Source organism: Epinephelus fuscoguttatus, linkage group LG20, assembly GCF_011397635.1.
Source record: "Epinephelus fuscoguttatus linkage group LG20, E.fuscoguttatus.final_Chr_v1".
In the NCBI taxonomy this organism is placed as follows: Eukaryota; Metazoa; Chordata; class Actinopteri; order Perciformes; family Serranidae; genus Epinephelus; species Epinephelus fuscoguttatus.
Genome location: NC_064771.1, coordinates 28,332,281 through 28,356,602, shown reverse-complemented (window position 1 = coordinate 28,356,602; position 24,322 = coordinate 28,332,281). Strand labels below are relative to the sequence as shown.

The window sequence follows — 24,322 nt, the reverse complement described above, 5'->3', positions numbered from 1 at the left end:
ATGATGGACAGATAAAGTTGTAGCATATTCAAAAGGATGTATTATAAGTTGTAAATGTGTCTGTTATAAAATCATAGCAGTAAAAGAGTAGATAGAAAACTGAACACTAACAGGAGACTAAGTTAAGATCCAGAGGTTTAATGTATATTTAATCTCACCTCCATCACAGTTGTGTATGTTTGCTATGCCCTGTTTGTTTGCACAGTCCTCGCTCTGGCTTTGGTGTTTATGAGCATCATTGTCTTTGGATTCAGTCTTTCTCTATCAGATGCATCACCAAAATTGTCTCCAGGAGGCTCAGCAGCATCAAACCAAACATCCCAATGCAGTAGACCGCTGAAGGGAGAAAGACATACTGTTAATGTGGACCAATAACCAGACATTGAATCAGTATGTGCTGTTCCTGCTCATATGAAGTGCAGTCCAAGAGAGTAATGACTCTGAGCTTCTCTGAGTATGAAGTTGAAGATGTAGAGAACGGACCGCCTCCTCATCTTGATCTATGAAATGTTTTTCGGGTTAGGAGGTTGATCTTCCTACGCGAGGTTGCCAGAAACGAGATTCTGAATGACTGATATGTTGCTCCGTAACTGTTGGATAAGTAAATAAGAAACTGTTTCCCCAACTTGTTCCAGCTTCCCACAACTGGCCAATAAAGGATAATTTGTTATTGCAGGTTTAAGTAAAAGTAGGAAGTAAAATGTTAAAAGAAAAAGTACTTACTGTGTAAATGATCATGCTTTGGTTGGAGCTAAAATTGTTGATGGTTTTTTCTTTTGTCACGCCAATGAAAAGACACTCGTACTGGGTCCGTATCACTTCATGAGACCACTGTGTGATCTTTGAAGCATCAAGGGTGGTTTCAAACTTTATTTCTTTATCTAAGTTAAAAAATAGAATAAAAATAAAACTTTGATGTTTCTTCTCAGGTCAACAAAGAAGGATTGTATGCATATTTTGGTGTGTGTTCACGTGAAAATACACTGTTAAAAGTGATTACAGCACTCATATGTATTCCAACACTAGATGAATGTCTGGGAACTTTTAAACAAAGCAGTTTTATTTATTTTATTTTATTTTATTTTATTTTTATACTGTTTAAAATTACAGGGACAGTGCACATTAATTTACTATGTGTAAATCTGTGTAAATTTAGCCAGCTTGGCAATTTTTTTAAACCGTAGTCTCTGGGCATGTGTGATGACAACTACAGCAAAAAAAATACAACAGCATCACAGTACTGCTCATAGAACAAAGTACACTTCATAAGAGCCCATAAGATATAAACAGGGACAACAGTAAAAGTTTATTTATATATAAAACATAAAAACACAGCACACTTAAAATTTCAGATTTTCATTTCAATTTCAGACTAAACAGCAGGGGCCCCAGAATTGATCCCTGAGGTACACCAAATTTACAACTAAGTGCTGGTGACAGTTTATCATTTATTTTGATACTCTGTGATCTGACCTTCAGATTACCATTGGGTCTCCAACCCAATTTTTTTTCCTCCTAATTGGTCCACAGATTAAAAAAACAAAACAAAAAAAAACTCATGCAACAGAGTTCCAGGTGTGGAACTGCCCACACCCTCGACACTTAGCTGCTTGTGGCAAAATCAATTCTGCCATCAAACCATAAGCTTCTTGCTACCACTGTTGCAGCTGTTTGGTTCCCCAAGTTAAGTGGTTCAATGTAGGAGCTGCGTCTGAGAGGAGTCTTAAGTCAGGTGTAACCTAATGGACTATAATTTATATTTATTGACAATTAATATACAACTATGCTACTATGCTGTGGTAACTGCACCGAGATTTCCCCAGTCCTCCCAGGGCCCATTTCATTTCTTGCCCTCTCCTACCATCAAGCATCTTGCTCTTCACAATTGCCACCCCCACCACCACTTTAAATGGATCGGTCCATAATGTCAGAGATCAACAGGGAAATAAATAATATCAAGGCAGAGAGAGTGGAAAACAGAAAATGAAAATGTACATCGGTACAGACAGGTAGAGAGGAGAGAGGAGAGAGCCAGGTGTGTATTCATCCGTGAGTGTGACTATCCTAAATGTTTTAAATCACAAGGTTTTAGCGTAAATGTAAGTGTTTGGGAAGTACGGAGCATACGACTGGATAAATGAGACCTGGATTATGCTGCACAAGTTGTGTGAGTTTGTAAACAGATGTTTTGATGTAGTTTAACAGAAAACTTACCATGTCCTCCATTTTGAGATATACCCATACTCTGTGAGTAGGTATCCACTGTTCATGAATTTATCATCAATCTTTGAAAAGCACCACCTCACTTATGCCTATGGTAATATCCAGTGTCTGTGGGCACTGAAAGGCCATTATGAGAAGGGCGTGAGTAGAACCGCAGGGATTTATGTCATTAGTCCACTAATGATGCCATATAATTTTAAATAGGGCTCTCCATTTGAGATCCATCTCCTACTGTATATACTGTCTAAATGACATCCTGCACCAGTCTTTATGCATACACAACAGTCTACTTCTGTTTAAAGACATACACTTCAGGATTTGTCTATAAACACTGTGTAGACTAACACAGAAGTAGTGTCTCTTTATCCGTCGTGGAAGAGGGATCCCTCCTCAGTTGCTCTTCCTGAGGTTTCCACCGTTTTTTTCCCCCGTTAAAGGATTTTTTGGGGAGTTTTTCCTTATCCGCTGTGAGGGTCCTAAGGACAGAGAGATGTCGTATGCTGTAAAGCCCTGTGAGGCAAACTGTGATTTGTGATATTGGGCTTTATAAATAAAATTGATTGATTGATTGATTGATTGAATCATCAATTATGACCCTAGAGGTGTTTGGCGCCCCTACAGCACCCACGTGAGGTCAGGGATTTATAAAAAGGTAGCAACCAGGTGCCAGACCACAAGTAGCATGAGGCACAGTGCCATAAAAACAAGAATATAGTGGAACATACATGTAATGCCAAATGAGATGAATCTGTGGTTAGCTTTTACTTTCGTTTTTAATAATCCTACATATTATACCTCTAAACACTTTCTATTTGCTGTTTACACCAGTAACATATGGTTTAGTTTTATTACTATATATATCAACGTGTCTGACATTTCATTACAAATAATTACAGTTACAGAAATAAATATTCATATAACATATTATGCTATGCGTGTTATAACTCCGCATTACGGTGTATTGACGTCCGCAGGGGAGAGAGGGAGAGAGAGAGAGACACGAAGATTTCCTGATAATTTTTTGTATGATAGGTGCTTGTGTGGGAACTGCCAGCCCATGTCCTCAGCTGTGGAGAGCATGTGCTGCAGGGAGGTGGATGCCTTCTGGGCTCTGGTGGAGAATCTGACCCCCAGACCTGACATAACATGCCTCACACTGCCCATCAACCCTCACACCACCCGCTCCCGTCTCAAACACGGAGGCCTCCCTCTCCGCGGAGCCCGCCCGCCCCAAAATGAGCGCTGCACACGACAGCATTTTTGGTCACAGATGAAGCCGTGAAATCGCTCCTCTTCACCTGCACAAAACGCAGCCAGGCATGAAAACGAACGCCACTTCTTTTTCTGTCTGGAAAACGGTGGACTCCATGTCCTGACAGACTCGAGTTTGCGCAACCTGCACAAACACAATAATTCGGCATAATCACAAATGGTGAAATGCACTGTTAACAACCAAAAAAATACTAACTCACAAGTTTACTACCGCTCAGACTCACTACCACCTACTACTGCGCATTTGACAGAGGCAGGGTCAAGGACGCAGAGTCCCTCTTGTGACGTAGTATCAGGCGATGTTGAAGAAAAAAAAGCGGTTTTAGAAGAGGAGCTAAAAAGAGCCACTTTTTCCTCTGAATTACAAAAAAATACGAAAATACGTTGTGTTAACCATAATAAATTCTGAATTAACTTCTCATATGGTAATTTTCAGACAAGGTTATGTATATATATTTTTTTTTTAAAAAAAAATTAACCTGCAAGTTGCACTTTAAATTTCATTTTCTATATAGCACCAGATCACAACAGAAGTAATGTAAGGTTACCTTTCCTATAGAACAGGTCTATACCCTGTCCTTTTATTAAACAAACTAAATATCCTTATGTTATTTATCTTATTAACACAACCATGTAATTTCTGTCTCTATACGGTGCGCGTTTACAATCCTCCTCTGCTCTCTGTATGTCGCACGGCAGAGTTCCGCCCCAGTGTGTAAACAAACACACAAACACATGCACGCACTTACAGGTGAGCACACTAGAGCGTGGCTCGGGACGCATTTTCCTGACAGAAGAGTCCGGCGCAGTTTGTTACCTGTTTTAGTTATTACTACGACAATGTAACAGGCTGCTCGCACACAGCGCAGCACAGCGCTGGATACACAGTCAGTTGGAGGGGAGCTTGTGTTGCTTTCAGGTGTTGTCACGTAAATAACAAATTCCTGGATTGAAGTGAGGACTCGACTTTTTGTTAATACTCACTCAGACGTATGGGTCGTATGACTGCGTGCTCCGTGACTCCGTGACGCCCCTACCAGCACAGGATGAATACAAATACCGTTAAGCCTGATTTATGGTCCTGCGTTAAATCAACGACGTACCTACGTCGTAGGGTACGTGGCTACGCAGGAGGCTCACCGTCACCATGTCAGATTATTTGTGGAGTTGTGGAGTCATAAAATTGTGCCGCGACTTGACCAACAGACATGACAGACTACATGATGGTGCACAACAAATCATCCCCTGTCGTCTTTCACAATGTGTGTAATGTCATCAGGTTATTCTTGTTCTATTTTTCTTATTATTACTGTTATTTCAGTCACTGTGGCCAAAATGTTATAGTAGTAACGTAAAAATTGCCACCAGATATCAGGAGCTGAATTTGAAGTACTGCATGCATACTATGTTGGTCACTGAATCCTCCACAAGAAGTTCCTGCAAATGTTTCACAATAAAAACCATTTTAGAAAATGAAGGGATTCTCTCAACCGAAGTTATAAGGGGCTTTTAATCTTAGATACAGTGTTGAGTTTGAAATGACGGCACGATGCATTAACTTCATCAAGGCAAACAGGAGTGGATTAAAAATGAAAATAGAAACGCACAGAGGGAATAATAAATAATGGCCTGTCTATAATGTCTGTTTCAAATGAAGCTGGTGCCCTCTGCAGTTGTGGTGAGTAAAAGCCCTGCCACTATTTTTAATTTTCTTCCTTGAATTCCTCCATTATAAAGAAATAACATTGTTTGCTAGCTTGATGGTAATGGTACTACTCACCAGGTTGATAAAGTTTCTCTGCTGTTTCATACCATAATCTATCCTTTTTACTCTGTCATGGTATCATCCATAGAGGAAATATCTAAAAGACTGGGGTGTTGTTGTCATGCAGTTGTCCACGGCAGCAGATCGCTCTGTGTTCCTATTGGTCAAAGTGACGGCTGTAACGAGAGAAGTTGTGAGCAAAAAGAAAATCAAACATGCTAGACTTTCTGTTAGAACATCGTGAGGTGTCCCAGATGTAGCGTCAGTTGTCGTCTACTATGACACACTACTCGAGATGAAATGATGGATCATCGAGTACGACACTCGTCGTCAATCACAATCCGAGCTGACACTGTATGACGCTGCATCAGGCTATAATTGGGCAGATATCATGTAGTGTGAACCCAGCATAAGAGATGACTTAGAGACTTAGACACACAAAGATATTCCACTTCCTGAGCACACAGAGATAAGATGAAAAAGGATATGAACATAATATTCACTGCCAAACATACCATGAACTGGCACAGTGAAACCCACTTGTGCGTCCTTGCTGTGAAGGCGGTCTTCACAAGCAACCCAAAAAAGAGTGGTTCCCACAACAAACAAAAACAAGAATATGTGTGTTTTAAGAGGAAAAAAAACATTTAGTTAATTTGTGTGATACAAAGATTTTGCCTTCAAAGCCAGTACTGTGCATATATTTCCTACAACTTGATATTAAAATTATCTTCAAGTTTCCTAAAAGAATTTAGACCACCTGTGAGAGCTAGGACAATACATAAAGAATGTGCATATAACACGCAACATCTCAAGATGTAGATATTAGATGTCATATTAGGATCTGGTGGCTGTGAAGACTACAACCTATGATTCATGTACTTTTTATACTCACTTAACCATTTTGTGACCACACACACACACACACACACACACACACACACACACACAGTTGGTCCATACTGTTTATTTCAGTGGTATGAAGTCTGATACATTTACAGATTACAGAACTTTTATTCCATCTTGCAGTACAAAATGTATATTAAATGCAGATGCAGTGTTCATTTCGAAAATCTGAAAATTTGACAATTTACCAACGGCATTATGAAAAAAAAATACAGGTATTCAGAAAAAAAAAAATTGGTATATGTATATGTTTTGTAAAATGGATGCGGAAACAAAAACATTTGTTAAACTTAACATACATTTAAAAAGAGGTACACCCAAATTTTACTATATACAATTATGTATTTGATGGAATTACTGAACAGTATAAATGTATATATTAAATTCAAAAGGCATATATTACTATAACACCACCGCACTGGTGTCACAGGTTAATACAGAGTATATGTCTTAGATGTTATAAAACACTGCTACACAAAACTATTTTATGACAATATGATATGCATGTTATGAGTGTATGTATGTTTTTTTCTCATAAACCTCTAACTTGGTTGCTCTGACATGAAATACAACCGATGTTTTCCTTTGTTGGTACTGTTCTATACATATGAGAATTGCTTGTTATTTGTACTGTGGGAAGAGAAGAGAAGGATTATGGTGGTGTTTGAGACCAATGCTGCTTGAGAAGTACTTTAATTTAGGAAAGAAGATGGGGGAGTGGTTAAAAAACAAACAAACAAAAAAACAGTGTTGCTGTGGGTGAATGCCTATTCAGTTATATATATATATATATATATATGTGTGTGTGTGTGTGTGTGTGTGTGTGTGTGTGTGTGTGTGTTTAGTTTAACATATATAGTAATTAAGGAGTAAAAGTATAATTTGATACTATTTCTGTAGAGAGGACATTATTTCACTGACTCCTGTATGTTGTTTATTGCAGACCACTGGTAACACTGCTCATTCCACCATCAGTAAAAACACGTTAACTGCATCAGGGCATCATAAAGGGTTTCTCAGCCAGCCAAAGTAATATCCAGGAAGTAACCTTCGCTCCATTATAAATAATTGAATAATGTGATGGCAGAGTAAGTGCACACCTTCAAGGGTCTGTATTGAGCAATAATGGGTCATTGTTTTCTTTGGTCCAGACCAGTGGAACTGACCTACAGGTGTGAACACAGAGTAAGGATGTGTTAACGTCCATAACAAATGGAAAAATTACTGAATTGTGTTTTTAAACTTGAGCACTACTTGTAATCTTCATTCGTCCATATTGAAAAGATAAGAATTAAAAACACACTTGCTGATGTGATGTAAAAAATTAAGAAAATCTTGTTGATTGTTTTAGTCACTCTGGTCCAGTAGCCGAGCCTCCCTTCTCCCTTCCTGCTGTTGAGGAGTAGAGTCAGAGTTTTCTGCACCGCCTTCAGCTCATCTGAGACTTGCTCTATAGTGTGGGACTTCTCCATCGTCTGGCTGCTGCTACCCTGTAGAAGTGATTTAATGCACTGATAATTAACAAGATTTAACACCATGGTCTGGGTGAATCCCTGATTCTAAATGGCTGCAGGGTGTCTATTAAAACCACATAATAGACACTTACTAAGTAGATTGGATGACACTGCCAGCATTCTGCTGCTATGGACAACTGTATGACAACAAAACCCCAATCTTTTTTTCTCTCCCCTTGGAACGTAACCACACAGAGTAAAAAGGAAAAAATGCTGGTGTGAAACAGCAGAGGCACTTTAGCAACCTGGTGAGTACTGTCATTAGCATCAGGCTAGCAAAAAATGTTACTTCTTCATAATGGAGATGAACATAAGGTAAGAAAATTAAAATATAGTGGCTTTTACTTGCCACAACTGCAGAGGGCACCAGCTTCATTTGAAACAGACAGACAGGCTGTTATTTATTTATTTATTTTTTTGTTTTTTTACTTTTTATCTGCTCCTGTTTACCTTGATAAAGTTAATGCATCACGCCATCATTTCAAACTCATCTTATCTGTTTAAAATAAAAAGCCTATTAAAATTTTGGTTGAGAGAATCCCTTCATTTTCTAAAAAGGCTTTTATTGTGAAACATTTGCAGCAACTTCTTGTGGAGGATTCAGTGACCTACATAGTTTGCATGCTTCAAATGCAGCTCCTGCCACCTGGTGGCGCTTTTTAACGTTACTGCAATAACATTTCAGCTGAGACATGAACAGACAAAGTGACTGAAATAATAATAATAGTAATAAAAATAGGACAAGAATAACCTGATGACATCACACACATCATGAAACACGAACAGGAATGATTGGTAGTGGACCAGCGTGCGGTCTGTCATGTCTGTCGGCCAATTCACAGCACAATCTTATGATACCATAATCGCCTAATCTGACATAGTGACTGTCAGAACAGACAAAAATGTTGTCAAGTGTGAACCCAGCATAAGGTGCTGGCTACATAATAGTATTGCCCTGTATCTAATATGGGTAACCATAGGAACTAGGATGTAATCATAACCTCCTTCTTTATTCCCAACACTAAGTGCAGCCCGTCAGTGCCTCATCCTCTGAACAACAGAGGAGACTATAACACACTAGCTGCAAGAAGTACACTTGCCCTCTAAACTTACTAACACTTTGTATCATAGAAGCGATCGTCCCACATCCCATTTTCTTTAGAGAGGTCCTAAAACCCGGAAATTAGTTAGTGTTTTTGCACCACTGGTTCCCTCGTCTCAAAGTCAATGGGTTTTAGGTTAGATGCTTGAAATAAGGTCTGTGGTTTCCACAAGCTTAAGAGACTTTTATGTTTTGCTCTGCGACGTAAAACACATCAATAAATGGCCCACTTGTGAATTTTGAAGTTTTTACTTGTCTTGAAAAGGGTGGTTGCTAGCAAGTGATTAATTGAGACTACAGAACATCATCACGTCGAACACGGATTTTAAGTCATGCAGTCATATTGTGGTCCATTTATAGGCTTATGTTAGCTTTTTACTTCTGGTGATTGCATTTGTGCTTCAAAAATCCTGAAGAAGATAATCTCACTGAACAAAACATGTAAATGCAATAAACTTTTGTTTGCCCTAGAGCTAATTTTCTGCAATAATCCAAAATCCAATGAAAAAATCCTATTGACTTTTTGTTAAGGGGACCAGGGTGAAGCTAAATGAAGCATTTACCTACAAAAAACATCATCCCTGATGCACTTTTACTCTTAGGTATACTTAAGGCTGTCGCTGACAGTAGTGTAGTGTTTGTAAACATCTCGATATTGATTTGGGGATAATGATGTTTGTCAGCTGTACACAATGTTCTGACTTTGAATCTTGTTAGCATAACGTTAGCTTTCTGGCTCATAGCTGCATCAAGGGAATCTATGAGCTGAGCAGACTAGAGGTATTTCCCATTGCCAAGTCATATCTAAAGTTTGTTCTGGTTACTGCAGCAGTGAACAATGTTTTCATTGCATAACATCCTTATGGGATGGTAATGATTCCTCCAGGTATCACGTAAACCCTCAGGTGTTACCAGGAAAAACGAGTTATGGCTTTTGAAAAACTTTAGATTGTGATTGCAAAACACATGAAAATATTATTGAATGATGTGGACAACATTTTTTTTCATTGGCAAGTAACCATGGTATAAGTGGGATAATGCCCTTCAAGGTGTCCATTTTCAGTCTGACGGTTCACACCTGCTTGTCAGCCATTAATTCCTGATAATGGACACCTCATCGGGCATTATCCCTACATGGATCATAAAAGTGGTATGGTACTGGTACCTCTGGTGATATCTTGGTGTGCAGACAGTTTTAGGGTTGTTTTGGTTTTGAGACATCGCTGAGATTTCTGCCTCCTTCTCAATACAATGGGTGTGAATGGAATTTAGCTCACTGAGCTCAAAGAATTGAAAAATCCCATCTGAAAAATCCCAGAAACAGAGTCAGCAATGCTCTGAATAACCCATATAACATATTGTCAGCAATTTCTATGCTGTCCTGTTTTTGTTTTTTTGGACCGACCCTTTAAAGAGAAACCAAATTCTAACCTCTTTGGCCACCGACAGCAGGTCAGATGGAGGCTCATCAGAAAACACATCAAAGATGCAAGCACAGTGGGTCCATTTCTTCATCTCTGAAAGGATATGTTTGACACAAAGATGGTTGAAGCATTTTAAAAATGATATATCAACCAGCCTGTATTATAAGTTGTAAAAGTGTCTATATGAAAATATTAAAATCAAATCAGTAAAATATAATAGTAGCAGTGGAAGACTGAATAACAATGGTAGGTTGAGTTTAGATCCAGAGGTTTGTAGAATTTATACTTAATCTAACCTCCATCATAGCTCTGTATGTTGTCTTTTCCTTGTTTGTCTCCACAGTCCTCACTCAGGCTTTGTTCTTTATCTCCGTTGTTATCTTGAGATGCAAAGTCTTTCTCTATCAGATACATCACCAGAATCGTCTCCAGGAGGCTCAGCAGCATCAGACCAAAAATCCCAATGCAGAAGACCGCTGAAGGGAGAGGCCATTATCATCAATGCTGACAAACAACCAGACATTGGCTCAGTATTTGTGCTATTCGTGCTCATATGAAGTGCAGTCCAATAAAGGTAAGACTCTAAAAGTCTTTACCTATCAGTGGAATCCTGTCTGAAGAGGGCAGAATGTCATTGAGAATAAGCTGCATCACAGTGACAGCAAGCAGCACAGTGACCTTGAAGCTGAGCTTCTCGCCCCCGCTGTCTGAGATCAGGAAGGAGGCCAAGTCCAGACAGAAGAAGAACAGGATGGGTAGTATGAAGTTGGCCATGTAGAGGGCAGACCGCCTCCTCATGGTGATCTGTGATTTGAAAAGGTCATGTGGTTGATCTTCCAGTTTATGAAGCTCTAACGAAAGTTCAGCCAGGAAGACAATACTTTCACATGCTTAGATCTGTAATTTATTTCTCATACCATTTGTTATTCACTCCTCACACATATGCTCCCTTGTACTTTCTTGTCATTGTCGAAGGCTGTCAATTAGCCTATCATCTTACTGCTAGTTCTTCCATGCTGCAGTTGTGCACACCCTCCACTTCCCCATCACCAACCAATCTTTGCAGATTCATCAGCCTAATCAATCTAAGCCTCATCAGCCACCACCACCAGTAGTGTGTGGCATCAACGCAGGAAGGTAGTGGTGGCTTCAGCCAATGCATCTTTCGCTCTGGAATAACTTTGAAACATAAACATGAAAAATATTTAAAAACAAACTGTTGTGACGTTATGGGTAGAATATGTTAAAACAGAGGAAAATGGTTGCAAAAAAACTTTATTAGCCTATTTACTGAGGAATGGATTTGGTGTGAAGCCACGGCACGTAGTCGTACAACTAAAGACTTTCTGTGAACTCTTTGTCATTACTTCATCTGTTTATCTGCACACCTGTAATCTTTATTGAACAATATCTTTGATTAATCTACTTGTCTCTTCTGATTGAAATATACTTTGACAAAGGAATCTATGTAGTCCCCAGGGAGTTACTGCCCCAGGTGAAGGAGGTCAAGTATATTGGGGTCTTGATCACAGTGAGGTTATAACAAAGTGTGAGACGGATCGACGGTTTTTGCAGTGATGCTGGTGCTGCACCAGACTGTTGTTGTGAAGAGAGAGCTTAGCCAGAAGGCAAAGCTTTTGATTTACAAGTCGACACTGTGGATACAGGCAGTATAAATGAGTTTCCTCCTTAGGGTGGCTGGGCTCAGCCTTAGAGATAGGGTGAGAAGCTCAGACATCCAGAGGGAGCTTGGAGGGAGTAGAGCCGCTGCTCCTTCCCATCGAAAGGGGTCAGTTGAGGTGGTTCTGGCATCTGATCAGGATGCCTCCCGGGCACCTCCTGTTAGAGGTGCTCTGAGCAGATCCAACTGGTAGGAAAAGTCTACATGTAGATTTTTGCTGAAAGAAATAAGTACTAGCAATAAAATGTACTCAATACTTACAGTATAAACAACCATGCTTTGGTTGTATTTGAAGACATTGCTGGTTTTCTGTTTGACTGTCATCTTTTTGACTGTCATGTTGACGAACAGCCACTCATACTGGTTCTCCATCACCTTGATCTTTGAAGCATCTAACATGGCTTCAAACTTTATTTCTTTATCTGATGTGAAAAATAAAAACAAAACACTTAAGTTTCTAATCAGGTAAACAAAGAAGGGCTGACTGTAGTGATATCTGCTGGTGTGTGTTCATGTGACAATTAACTGTTAAACTGATCACAGCACACATGTTTGAAATCAAACACAAAACATACATGATTTAGATCAATGTCTAGAAACTTTTGAACACAATAAGTTAACAGCTCACCATTGTGTAAAGCAGACTTGAAGGAGAGTGTGCAGCTTTGAATATCAAAAGGGAATTTGTAAACTTGAATCCTGCAGGTACTGACCAGCACCTGATTGTTTGCAAGCTCGACAAGACCATGAAATCTAACAGCAATATAAGGACTCGGAGGAGCCTTGTTCTTCTCTGTCCTGTATGAAAACACATAATAGACACATTATGGCAAATTCCAGAGCAATCCATCAGACAGTTGTCCATTTCCAAAATTCAAAAATTCCCTCACAGACAAATGAAAGGTCACTGGGGGGGGGGGGGTGATTTTTGATTGGGGGTGTCATTCTGGATGAAATTTCAAAATCTCAACTGTCAGCACGAAAATCCATTATTTGACCCTGTAATGCATTTTTATCCTATACATGACCCTTCAAGTGGACAAAAATGTCCATTTTCTAGAAAGTGTCCAACAAAAGGTCATGGGGGCGATTTTGTCAAGGGGGGGTAATTTTGGGTTAAGCATGAAAATCCATTATTTGACCCTAAAAATGCATTTTTATCCCAGCAACAATAACAAATGGCTAAATGACAGGTGGACATTTTGGAAAGCAGAGCTAGATGGTAAACAAACATGGCACCACACTGGTAAGGTCAGACAACACGTTTACATGTCGTTTTCTATATGTTCTCTGAGATTTATCCTAACGATATGAGGCGGTCTTTGTGGAAAAAAAGCTTGTTTAGTGGACTAACTTAGCACTTGAAGTATGCCCGTTCACTTACGTTTTAACAGGTCTGACGCTACTATGCGCCCTGGCTGTATCTAGGCTAACGGCTAACATGCTAACTATTATTTTTATGTCACTAGTCACTTGAAACAAATTTAGGACGGAGACGGGTTGAAATAAACCGAAATTTCCCTTTAAAGCATTATTTAAGTCCCTACAAAGTTGTTAGCCAATAATTCCCTAACCTCCCCAGTGTCTGCACCCACTAAGTGTTTTACTGATTCTCAATGTACATCATAATTACACTGTAAGTGGCAGGCTATATTGGAAAATGTTACCATTTATTAAAACCCAAGACGCTATGTTTTATTGGTCCACAAACTATGTGAAGAACTGGTGTTTGTCAAAAGTGAACGTGACGCTCTGTCCCCAGTGGTTGTAGTAAGTGTATGTGAATTTGTGAATGTGAGAGCATGCACATTCATTCAAACTTACACCTCTTCAATGATGAGATCTGGCTTCCACAATAGTGCAGAGGGAACTACTATATGTTGAAGTCCACAAAACATAGGGGGATGCCAACCAATGTGTTCGTTTGGCCAGCTCTACGCAGGAAAACAAGGGAGACAGGGGATCAGGAAGGAGAAAGAAAACAGAATGAATAAAAAGATCCAATTTATGGGAAACAATGTGAGTTTCTACTAATTATCAACAGGTGATAATAGGTAAAAGCAAAAACAAACAAACAACAACAAAAAAAGTGCTGTCTGCCTCAGAGAGAACTCACCATATAAATCCAAACGTGAAGAACCAAAGTCTGGTCGATCTCTCTCTATGAGCACAGAAATACAGTCTGTGAGAAAATCTTTTACATTTTCACAGACATTAGGTGTGTAAGCATTTGCCAATCAGCATGACTGTTTGTAATCATAACCTGATAAGACTGATTCAGTCATAACCTGATTGCCTTGTATTGGTGAAGAAAATTTACCTCCAAGAAGAATCCAAAAACAGAGAATGATGAATTGAATTAAAGAGAGACCTAGTTTAACAACAACAAAACTATATCAAAACATCAGTTTACAAACTCTCACACTATAATCCAATTCTCATTTGGATAATAGTGCTTCCCAACTTCCAAAACACATGCATACAAGTAGTATGCATGCGCTCACTCACTGGCAAGATAACGATTTACCGGCGACCGAGAAGCCGGCTCCAGGTCCAATAATTTCCTCTTCGTAGGTGTCATGCTCCACAGTGACTGTTTGCACCCAGCCCACTGTGGGTCTATTAGGGAGTGTACTAAAATATACCAACCAGGCTGCAAGATGTGTGTGGTTTATGCACTGAAGGGACTGTTCTTAACTTATCAGAGGAGGAGGGTGGCTGGTTGATTTTAATTTTATTTTGATCCCCCCTGTAGCCACAAATATTTTTCCTTGAGCTTTTCGAAGTGACTGGTGGAAAATTTATGACCCTTCACCATGAATTCAATTTTTAAAATTTAGCTGAGTTCATCGGATGAACTCAGCTAAATTTTAAAAATCGAATTCATAGTGAAGTGAAAAATATTTGTGGCTACAGGGGGGATGAAAATAAAATAAACCTCATGAAGGTTTTTGTGTCTTATCATGTCATTACAAATTACATTATAGAAGGGTGAGTGTGATTGGCACATCTGGGTCATGCCGTACTGTGTGTTAGCATGTCCAGTGTGTTTTCATTTATATACCTACAACTTATCCTGTTCTGCTTTTGTGTCCTATGGCAACTTAAAAGCACTGGTTGTTTTTTCTTTGTCCCAGTGGACAGCACATCTGGGTGATGCTATAGAATGTGCGTTAGTATGTTGGATGTTTTTCCATTCACATCCCCTACAGCTGCGGAGCAATGCCAGCACACAGTCCCGTTCTTATGCAAATCTTTCTCTCTGGTGCTGCTGCGGCTGACTGGGAACTGTTGGATGGATCTTCCAGGTCCGCTGTATTGTATCTAACCTCAGCATTTGTCTGTTGTGCTCCATATAATCCCTATCTCATAACTGATCAGACTTTGATCCTGTGTCTGCTCATCCCTCTGTACACAAGATATAGGCTATTTACTTATTTTATATCATCACACTACTACGTATTAATGTAAGCAGGGGATTTCAATAACAAGTGGAACTGTGAATATAGAGATGGGTATGAAATAAGCTCTAATAAACTCAAGCTTCTTTATTTTGATCACCAGCTATGAAAAGGAGCCTCATTAATTTAAAATACCTAGTCATTCTTCTGAGGTCATTTTGGTGAAAGCAATGCAAAAGTAATAAAACAGGTAGTCTCGCTCACCAGACCTTTCTCAAGAAAAGAAAGGTCTGGCTGGGCCGACTCTCACTTTAAGATTGGAGAAAAAACGCCCCGCTGCTTGTATTTCTTTCAACCAATCACAATCGTTCTGGGCGGTGCCACAGCAATGGTGCGCTTGCAAAAATATTGCCGGGGGGAAACAGGTTTTGGTGTAACACGCCCACAAAAATATCACCTACAGGATGTGAACCATGGCAGAAACATCCCCGCAAGATCAAACACCGCAAAAGTTAGTAAAGGACGTGTTGAAAACTGCAACACAACCGGAGGCGTTAGGGCGGGACTTCAGCGGGTGGCTCGTTCCGCCCAATGAGAGGCTGATCTATGCAGCGAACTTCCGCCCACTCAGACTATAAAATAGGTAATGCATTGCTCTACGCAGAGAGTAATATTGTAAGGTGTGCAAATGGAGATAACTAGTAATTTGCCTAACACTGCATACGACTGGATAAACCACTGTAAAGCGTCTTTGAGTACCTTGAAAAGCGCTCTGTAAATGTAAAAATGTATTATTATTATTATTATTATTATTATTATTATCATTATTATTATTGTTGTTGTTATTAAATGAAAGTTGGATCACGCTGCACAAATTGATGTTTTGATACAGATTTATTGTTGTCAAATGTGGTGCCCATTTACTTCAGTTCATCAAGAATTTTTTCATTTTTGGATTCTACACTCACCGGGCAGGAGGCATGCGAGAAGACCTGAGTTTAGTTCATGAATTTAAGGTAACACGTTGTAATTGATATACATATGATCATCCTGTGGGTGAAGTATATCTTTTAAAAGGACAAAATGACAGAAAACTTACCACGTCTAGGACGTCATAGACCTCCATTGTGAGGCATACTGATGTATTCGTTTTGAAGTGTTTAACAGGTCGGGCTGAGGTGTACAGTTCATTGTTTTTGGTCAGGTTTAGGAATTTTAAAACATCGTCATAACCACACTGAAGCTTAGTGGACACCTCATCTACAGCAGAAACATCAAGACATGTTGTCAGTTAAAGAGTTCATTTGTCAACTGGAACTTAAAAGCTTGTTTTTTTGTTTTTCTGGACATCAGATTTACTGTATATGCTGTTCATTGGCAACTGTTCATTCTAATGTATATTTTAGAAGAAATGACAAATGGTAATCTCTGTGGGGAGGGATCCGCTGCTCATGAATTCATTATCAAACTCTGAAAAACATCAGCTCACAAATGTCTTCCATAATATCCAGTGTTTGTGGTCACTGAAAGGCCATTATCAGATGGGCGTGGGCAGAACCGCAGGGTTTTATGCCATCAGTCCACTAATGATTTTTTAATGTAAGCATTTTACAGTAAATCAACTTTGAATAGGACTCTTCATTTGAGATCCATCTGCTACACATTGTCTAAATGCATCTTACATCAGCTCACGCCAATCCTCATGCATTCACAACAGTCGAAGTCTGATTAAAGACATACAGTACAATGCAGGACTTTTCTAATAAACGGTGTAGGGACTCACACAGAAGTAGTGTCTTTCAATCATCAACTTTGACCCTAGAAGTGTTTGGCTGTGTATTTTCCTGCAGAGACTGCCCTCTGCCTGTATTTTCTTATTTCCTTATTTTTTTCTGCAGTCGGTGCTGCTGTGTACCCTCACAGCAACCAGAGGGGTATTCCAGAGAGTGGGTTTAGTGAAAACTCTGAGTGTGTTAACCCTGACATGAGAGAAACTCTGTTTTTTTTTTCCAGTTCCAGAAAGAGAGGTAAGTCAAACTCTGAGTCAATCACCATGGCAACTGACTCTGTGAACCAGCGAGCAGGTTTTCTTTAAGAAACCCTGAGTTCACCCTGTCTCCTCTCCACTGCGGAGCCTCAAGCAAGCTGGCAGATAGACATGGGTTGTCCGTATGTAGGAAGTCTGATCGATATCGAGGCAGAATTAATTCACAATGCTTTACGCCGGGGGAGGATCTTCAGACCTCGTTTAGATGTGTTGTCTTTCCCCAGTGAATATCTGTTTGAACGTTCAAACATATTCTATTGCTCGTCTGTCAGTCCTGGAAGAGGGATCCCTCCTCAGTTGCTCTTCCTGAGGTTTCTACCCAGTTAAAGGGTTTTTTTGGAGAGTTTTTCCTTATCCGCTGTGAGGGTCCAAAGGACAGAGGGATGTCGTATGCTGTAAAGCCCTGTGAGGCAAATTGTGATTTGTGATATTGGGCTTTATAAATAAAATTGATTGATTGATTGATTGATTGATTGATTGATTGATTGATAGATAATGACATAGCCACTGAATGATAGCTTATTTAAGCTACTTTGTTTAATAAATCAAATATGAATAAAACTAAAGAAAGGTACAGTCATGGCCAAATAAAATATGCCTTACCTGTTTGAATGATGTGTTTATATTTAATTGCTGCTTTCAAGTGTGTTTTTCCCGTGAAATTGCACCTACATGAAAATCATTTTTAGTCAAAACCACTCCACCACTTTTTGACCTGTATGCCATGATGTTGTCAGTTCAGAGTGAGATTTTTGCTAGGTGGCGGGGGGGGGGGGGCTTTAAATAAGTCATCAACCATCTATATGTGCTTAAAATAGCTGCTGAAATTAGAAAAATAAGAATTCTTTTTTAACATTTCTTTTTTTGGGGGGGGGGGCATTTTGCCTTAAATTGACAGGACAGTTAAGCGTGAAAGGGGGAGAGAGACAGAGGGAGTGACATGCAGCAAGGTGCCACAGGGTGGAGTCGAACCCGGGCCATACACTTCCAGGAGTGCCCTCCGTAGCTGCGAGTGTAATTTGATTTGGAGTGACAATCGGTAGTGAAGTGGTAGTGGGTAGGGAGTGGTTTGGGATTGGGCCAAGGTGTACCTACTCAGAGTTGATTGAACTAATTAGAACCTGCTGTTTTGGAACCGGATACTCAGAGTTTCCCAGCTCAGGGTAAGTCAACTCAGAGTTCAGGATTAGACTCAGAGTTTATAGAACCTCCTTCCTGGAATACCCCTCAGGTGAGGGCGGAGATATTTACAAAGGTAGCAACCTAGGGGTCTGTATCACGAAGCGAGATCAACCTGTCCTGGGTTGACAAACCCTAACAATGGCAATCAGGATAATCGGTATCACGATGCTGGATATCAACTCGGTAACTCAACCCAGGGTTGCTTTATCAAGAGCCGTGAACGCGCACGCAGCGGACCAATCACAATCATGAGAGAAGCGCAGCGTATCAAAGAAATTCCCCTGTCAAAACATCAATGAAATCACATAATAGAGAAGAAAAAAAAACGGGTAAGGAAAGAAGAAATAGAGGAGGAGAGAGGGAAAAATCAAGACAAAACAAGGTAGCAAATAAAATGATGTGTAGGTTAAATTACTCATCACTGGTTCAAGTAGCTACATTTCCTGTACCTGTACATCTGACACTGATCGGTGTGATCAGTGTCAGATGTACAGATGTACATGTACTTGAATCCCATGAAATCAATGCTGCGCAGATGAATTGCATGTATTACAATTATCGTCTAACATCATTGCGTCTGATAAATTGGTCTTCTCTGTCATAACGTTATATATGCTACAATAAAGCTTAAAGCTGACGCCACAATTAAATCATATCAACACCAAATTGATAGTCTGAATAAAATCATCCTGATATTGAGCTGTGTTAGAAATTAACAGCGCAAAAATATACCTAGTCTCCTCTTTAAAAACAAAAGGAAAATCCTCAAACACCATGAAGTGTAGACATGATAGGCTACTTTCCACATTTCCAGCAGCAAAGCTGTCAATTAGGCCCATTATCTTTAACAGGGATCATTTCCTCCAACAAAACAAAATGTTGCCACTAATTAATGGTGCTTTTAAGTGTCCGCAAATTATCAGTTTCTTTCTTATGAAGGGGTGGGATGAAATTTCGACTTCTTTCCACTCCTTTCTGAACAATCTTTTCATTGTCTGTTGTTGTTGCTTTCTTTTCTTTTTTAATGTTCAAAATAAACTTTCAAATCAAAATCAATCAAATGAATTAAACTTCCCATCATGACTGGGCTGCATTTCTGTCAGCTGAGTCATTTTTTTCCAAACAGCTGATTGGCCAGTGGGTGGTGCTTTTTATAGCATCAGATTCAACCCTGAACTTACCCTACTCCGGAGCAGAATAGCCATTCAGAGTAAGTTACCATAGTGATCTACCCCGATAAGAACTGAACCGGCTTTGTGAGACCGAAAACCTAGGGTTAACTCTGAAGTTACCTCGCTAAGACATTAATCCTGCTTCGTGATACAGGCCCCAGGTGCCAGACCGCAAGCAGCATGAGGCACAGTGCCGTATAAACAAGAATATAGTGAAACAGAATGCCAAACAAGAGTGAATCTGGGGTTGGCTATTACTTTTGTTTTTGCTGGTGAGCATGTTTACAAACAGTAACTGACAATCCTGCATATCATACCTCTAAACATTTTGTCTATTTGCTGTTGACACCACTAAAATATGTTTCAAAAGTGCCTGAAGTTTCAAGACTTTGATTATTAAAGTTACAGGAATAAATATTCATATAACATATTACTGTGCACTTTCAGAGTGTTTGTTGCCCGTACGTACCTTCAGCACCATCATCGTAGTAGTAGAAATGTTGATAATCAAAAAATTGTCCACCTGACAGAAAAGAGTATACAGGTCTTACCCTGATTCAACTGAAGCAGTTCACAGTTTTGTTAAACTCTTAGCAAAAACTCTTAGTAAACAGTTTTGAAATCGTATCAATGTTATCATTTAACATCCTAAAATGTAATTTTGAAATGGCTTTGAGATTCTGTGATAACTGCTACAGAGTTAAATATTTATACATATAATCACTGTGCTCTTTTGGGAGGTTTATTTCCTGTACTTACCTTCGTCAGAGCTTTCACTTGACTTCAGTAGATTATCAAGAAGCTCTGGTTTCTCTGAGTAACTGGAGGTACTTCCATCTGAAAGAAAAGAATAAACAGCTCTTTAGATTTAATACTTTTTTTTCATTTACTGCCTTCATTCACAGCATGATTAAGTGCATCTGCAGATAGTTTTGAAGTTGATGTTTAACTGGTTCTGAGAGTCTTAAATAACTGTGAGAAATATAAATGTTCACATATATATAATTACTGTGCATATTTGGAGTGTTTATTTCTGTACATACCTTCCTCAAAGCTCTGATTTGACTTCTGTTGATCATCAGGAAGCTCTGTGTGCTCTGAGTAACTGGAGGTACTTCCATCTGAAAGAAAAGAGTAAACAGCTCTTTAGATTTAATATCATTTTCATGAACACACATCTTCTGCCTTCGTACACAGCATGATTAAGTGCATCTGCAGATAGTTTTGTAGTTAAGGTTTTTAACTGATTCTCCATCTCAGAGATTTTTGTCTCTACCCCAAAACAGTGGAGGTGAATGGGATTTTACTGACAATTAAAAATTCAGCAGCAATCTCTCTTCCCAGGCACAGTGTCCCTGTTACTCTAAATTATCCACATATCACACTGTGAACAGATCTTTTTAAAAGAGACATTGCTTGTAGAATTATTATTCTTCATTTGTTTTTCATGCTGTATAACAAAACTCCATTCACCTCCATCATATTGGGGTAGCAACAGAAATGTCACACCTGCATGCATCATACAGAATTGTTCCAGCTTACCTGTGAGGAGGAGCAGAAAGAGGAAACCTGCAAGCATCATGACTGTGAGAGGTCTGCACAGTCAGTGAGCGTCCTCTGAGCATTAACTGTGATGTCTGGAAATGTGCATGGCAATAACAATATCATTGCCTTGTAGTGGAGAGGGCTGGGCAAATTTAGGGCTGGGGGGGATGTCATTGGTCTACTGATAGAAACATAGCATTATGCAACAAAGCTGCCAGGAACTGCCAACACCCCCGACACTTAGCCGCCTGTGGGCAAATCAATTCTGCCATCAAACCATAAGCTTCTTGATTCAGCTGTGGCTGTTAAGTTTACCGAGTTAAGTAGTTTAATGTAGGAGCTGCATCTTATGGAAGTCTTCAGTGAAGCACACACTAACAACTACAGTGTACATTTATTAACAGTAAATAGGCTACACCTGCTCTCAGTCATGACAGTCGTGCTGAGTTTTCCCAAACCTCCCAGGGCATAGTCAATTTCATAACCTCTCTTACCACTGAACATCTTGTTCCTCTCAGTTGCCCCTTTTGATAAAATTGCAAATTCTGCAAATACCAGATAGGCCGGCCCACCTTGTAGGCTGCAAGGTCGCCGCCAGCAATGTTGGGAAAAATAATTGTAGGGAAAAAAAAGAAAGACCTGATGACTTGATGCTGGAACAACCCTTCTGATTAGTGGTTACATGGTCCCAGAATTGTCAATACTCTACCTATAGTAGGGCAGGTGCAGTGGTACTGGCCGTGGTCACCTCCCCCATCCCTTTAGGTGGATCTGTCCATCATGTCATGTCAGACTTCAAGGATCAAGACAGAAGATTGGAGAAAGCGGACTGAAAGTACAAATGAGAAGGTAGCTGCCGGCAGCTGGGAATGAGACATGACAACTTCTAAGCAGATGATACTGTTAGTGCTTGGCTTGCTCATGTGGTGAAAGTTAGGGGGTGATTGCACAGAAATGAGACGCTAGAGACGCTTCAAAGACGCTTGAAACGTTGGAAGCGCTTATTCAATGAGTGTAAGCTACTGGCATCTGACGCTCAAAAAAGCTGAAAATATTTTAACTTTTCAGCGTCTACGCGCATCTAGAAACACGCATCTAAAAAGAAGTGTCTACAAAAACGTGTCTAAAAGACGCCGGAAAAACGCCCATTTGAAAAGACCAGTCACACGTGCCATATCATAGGAAAACAATTGTGTTACTGGCGTCGCACTTCTATTGTTTTATCTCTGTGTGATCGCCCCCTTAATGGAGCTCACCAGTTAGCTGATTCCTGATGGCCAATCCACACCTGATCAAAGCAACTTTGAACACAGTTTTGTTTGGCTGTTTATAAAGCTTAAAGTATCAATTATCATCCAATCATGCGTTTCACTTTTCACTGTCTGTGTGTGTGTGTGTGTGTACGTGTGTGTTGTTTGGAATATCTGATTCATTATGTAAGCAAACTTTGTTTTTGAAATTTAGTATCGCATTTGTAGTGTGAAGTCATGCTTTGAAGTGTGTACATGTGTGTGGGAGTGTGTGTGTGTGTGTGTGTGTGTGTGTGCGTCTTTGTTTGGGTGGTTGTGTGTGCATGTGTGTTGTGTGGTAGCTCTGATTCATTTTGTAGGCAAACATTGTTTTTGTAATTTAGTTTACACACCTGTGGTTGTGGAATTGTGCATTGAAGTGTGTGTGTACGTGTGTGTGTGTGTCTGTCTGTCTGTCTGTCTGTCTGTCTGTCTGTGTGTGTGCCTGTGTGTGTTGTCTTTAAGGTCTGAATCATTATGGAGGCAAAACTTGTTTTGAAATTTCGTTTACACACCTGCAATAGGAAGTTGTGTTTTGTAACACATGCACACACATGCAAAGTTTGTCTATATTGTTTATTTCAGATGACATGTTTACAGATTACAGACTACAGAACTATTTCTGTAGGCCTCGTGCCTATATCACAGTACAACATCACGAGCTCGAGTGTGATATTGCTTAAGTATATGTGTTAGTCATGTAGGAGTGTGTAAAACATGCAGCACTACTGAGGGACTACATATGTCAGAACTTTGGTTCAGGACACACCAATTTATAGTCGTAGCAGAATAGCACAAAGAAATGCTGCTTTTCTGTCTTGTTGTAGACGTAGTTGTTGACATCTTGTTTAAAAAAAAACTATTGGAATCATCATGGGAAGATGATGTTGAAGATAAATAAGAATGCACAGTGTCTGCCATTAATAACATTAATAATAATATAAATTAGAGAGAAATTATTTTAGATTATCCCGTGGGTCCATGTATTTTGTTTGTAACGAGTCAATGCGAACCCTCAGTAGTCGGTACTGAGCAACAGTGGGTCATTGTTTTCTTTGGTCCAGACCTGTGGAACTGAACTACAGGTGTGAACACAGCGTACGGATGTGTTAACATCCATGTTAAATGGAAAAATTACTTATGTCAGGTTCACACTACAAGACATCAGCCCAATTATAGCTCAGATTGTGAACAACAACCACATCTGGGACACCTCATGATGTTCCAACAGAAAGTCTAACATGTTTGATTTTCTTTTTTGTTGTTCTGGACTTCTCCCATCACAGCCATCACTTTGACCAATAGGAATACAGAGCGATCTGCTGCTATGGATAACTGTATGACAACAACACCCCAGGGTTTTTGATTATTTCCTCTAGAGACTTTACCACACAGAGTAAAAAAGGGAAAAATGATGGTGTGAACAACAGAGGCACTGTATCAACTTGGTGAGTACTGCCATTAGCATCAAGCTAGCAAACAGTGTTATTTCTTCATAATGGAGGATATAAAGTAATGAAATTAACTTTTACTCACCACAACTGCAGAGGCTACCAGCTTCATACATTAGAAATGGGCCACTGTTTATTATTCCCTCTGTATTTTTCTATTTTTACTTCTTATCCGCTCCTGTTTGCCTTGATAAAGTTAATGCATCGTGCCATCATTTCAAACTCAACACTTCCTGTATCTGTATTAAATTAAAAACCCCTTATAACTTTGGTTGAGAGAATCCCTTAATTTTCTAAACAGGCTATTATTGTGAAACATTTGCAGGAACTTGTTGCGGAAGACTCAGT

General features: G+C 39.6%; 1 protein-coding gene across 1 annotated transcript; it reads right to left on the bottom strand.

Annotated features, from left to right (window-relative positions):
- Positions 1-7,296: 7,296 nt before the first annotated feature.
- LOC125881281 (5-hydroxytryptamine receptor 3A-like) lies at positions 7,297-21,322 on the bottom strand. Its single transcript, XM_049564368.1, has 14 exons — positions 21,232-21,322; positions 20,733-20,810; positions 20,449-20,526; positions 20,159-20,212; positions 16,388-16,548; positions 14,004-14,048; positions 13,712-13,821; positions 12,516-12,685; positions 12,149-12,309; positions 10,803-11,010; positions 10,503-10,682; positions 10,214-10,299; positions 7,522-7,656; positions 7,297-7,332 (listed from the first exon to the last, which is right to left on the bottom strand). Exons 1-14 carry the CDS (start codon positions 21,269-21,271, stop codon positions 7,297-7,299), a joined length of 1,542 nt encoding a protein of 513 aa, XP_049420325.1. The 5' UTR covers positions 21,272-21,322.
- Positions 21,323-24,322: the final 3,000 nt, after the last annotated feature.

Excerpts from the sequence above, each read along its gene's own strand:
- LOC125881281 (XM_049564368.1), bottom strand. The coding sequence starts at position 21,271 with ATGATGCTTGCAGGTTTCCTCTTTCTGCTCCTCCTCACAG. Across the intron at positions 14,049-16,387 it reads TCTATGACGTCCTAGACGTG|AGAGAGATCGACCAGACTTT; the intron begins GTAAGTTTTCTG and ends CTGTGCTCATAG. Across the intron at positions 7,657-10,213 it reads TGCTGTCGGTGGCCAAAGAG|GGTAGCAGCAGCCAGACGAT; the intron begins GTTAGAATTTGG and ends TCACTTCTACAG.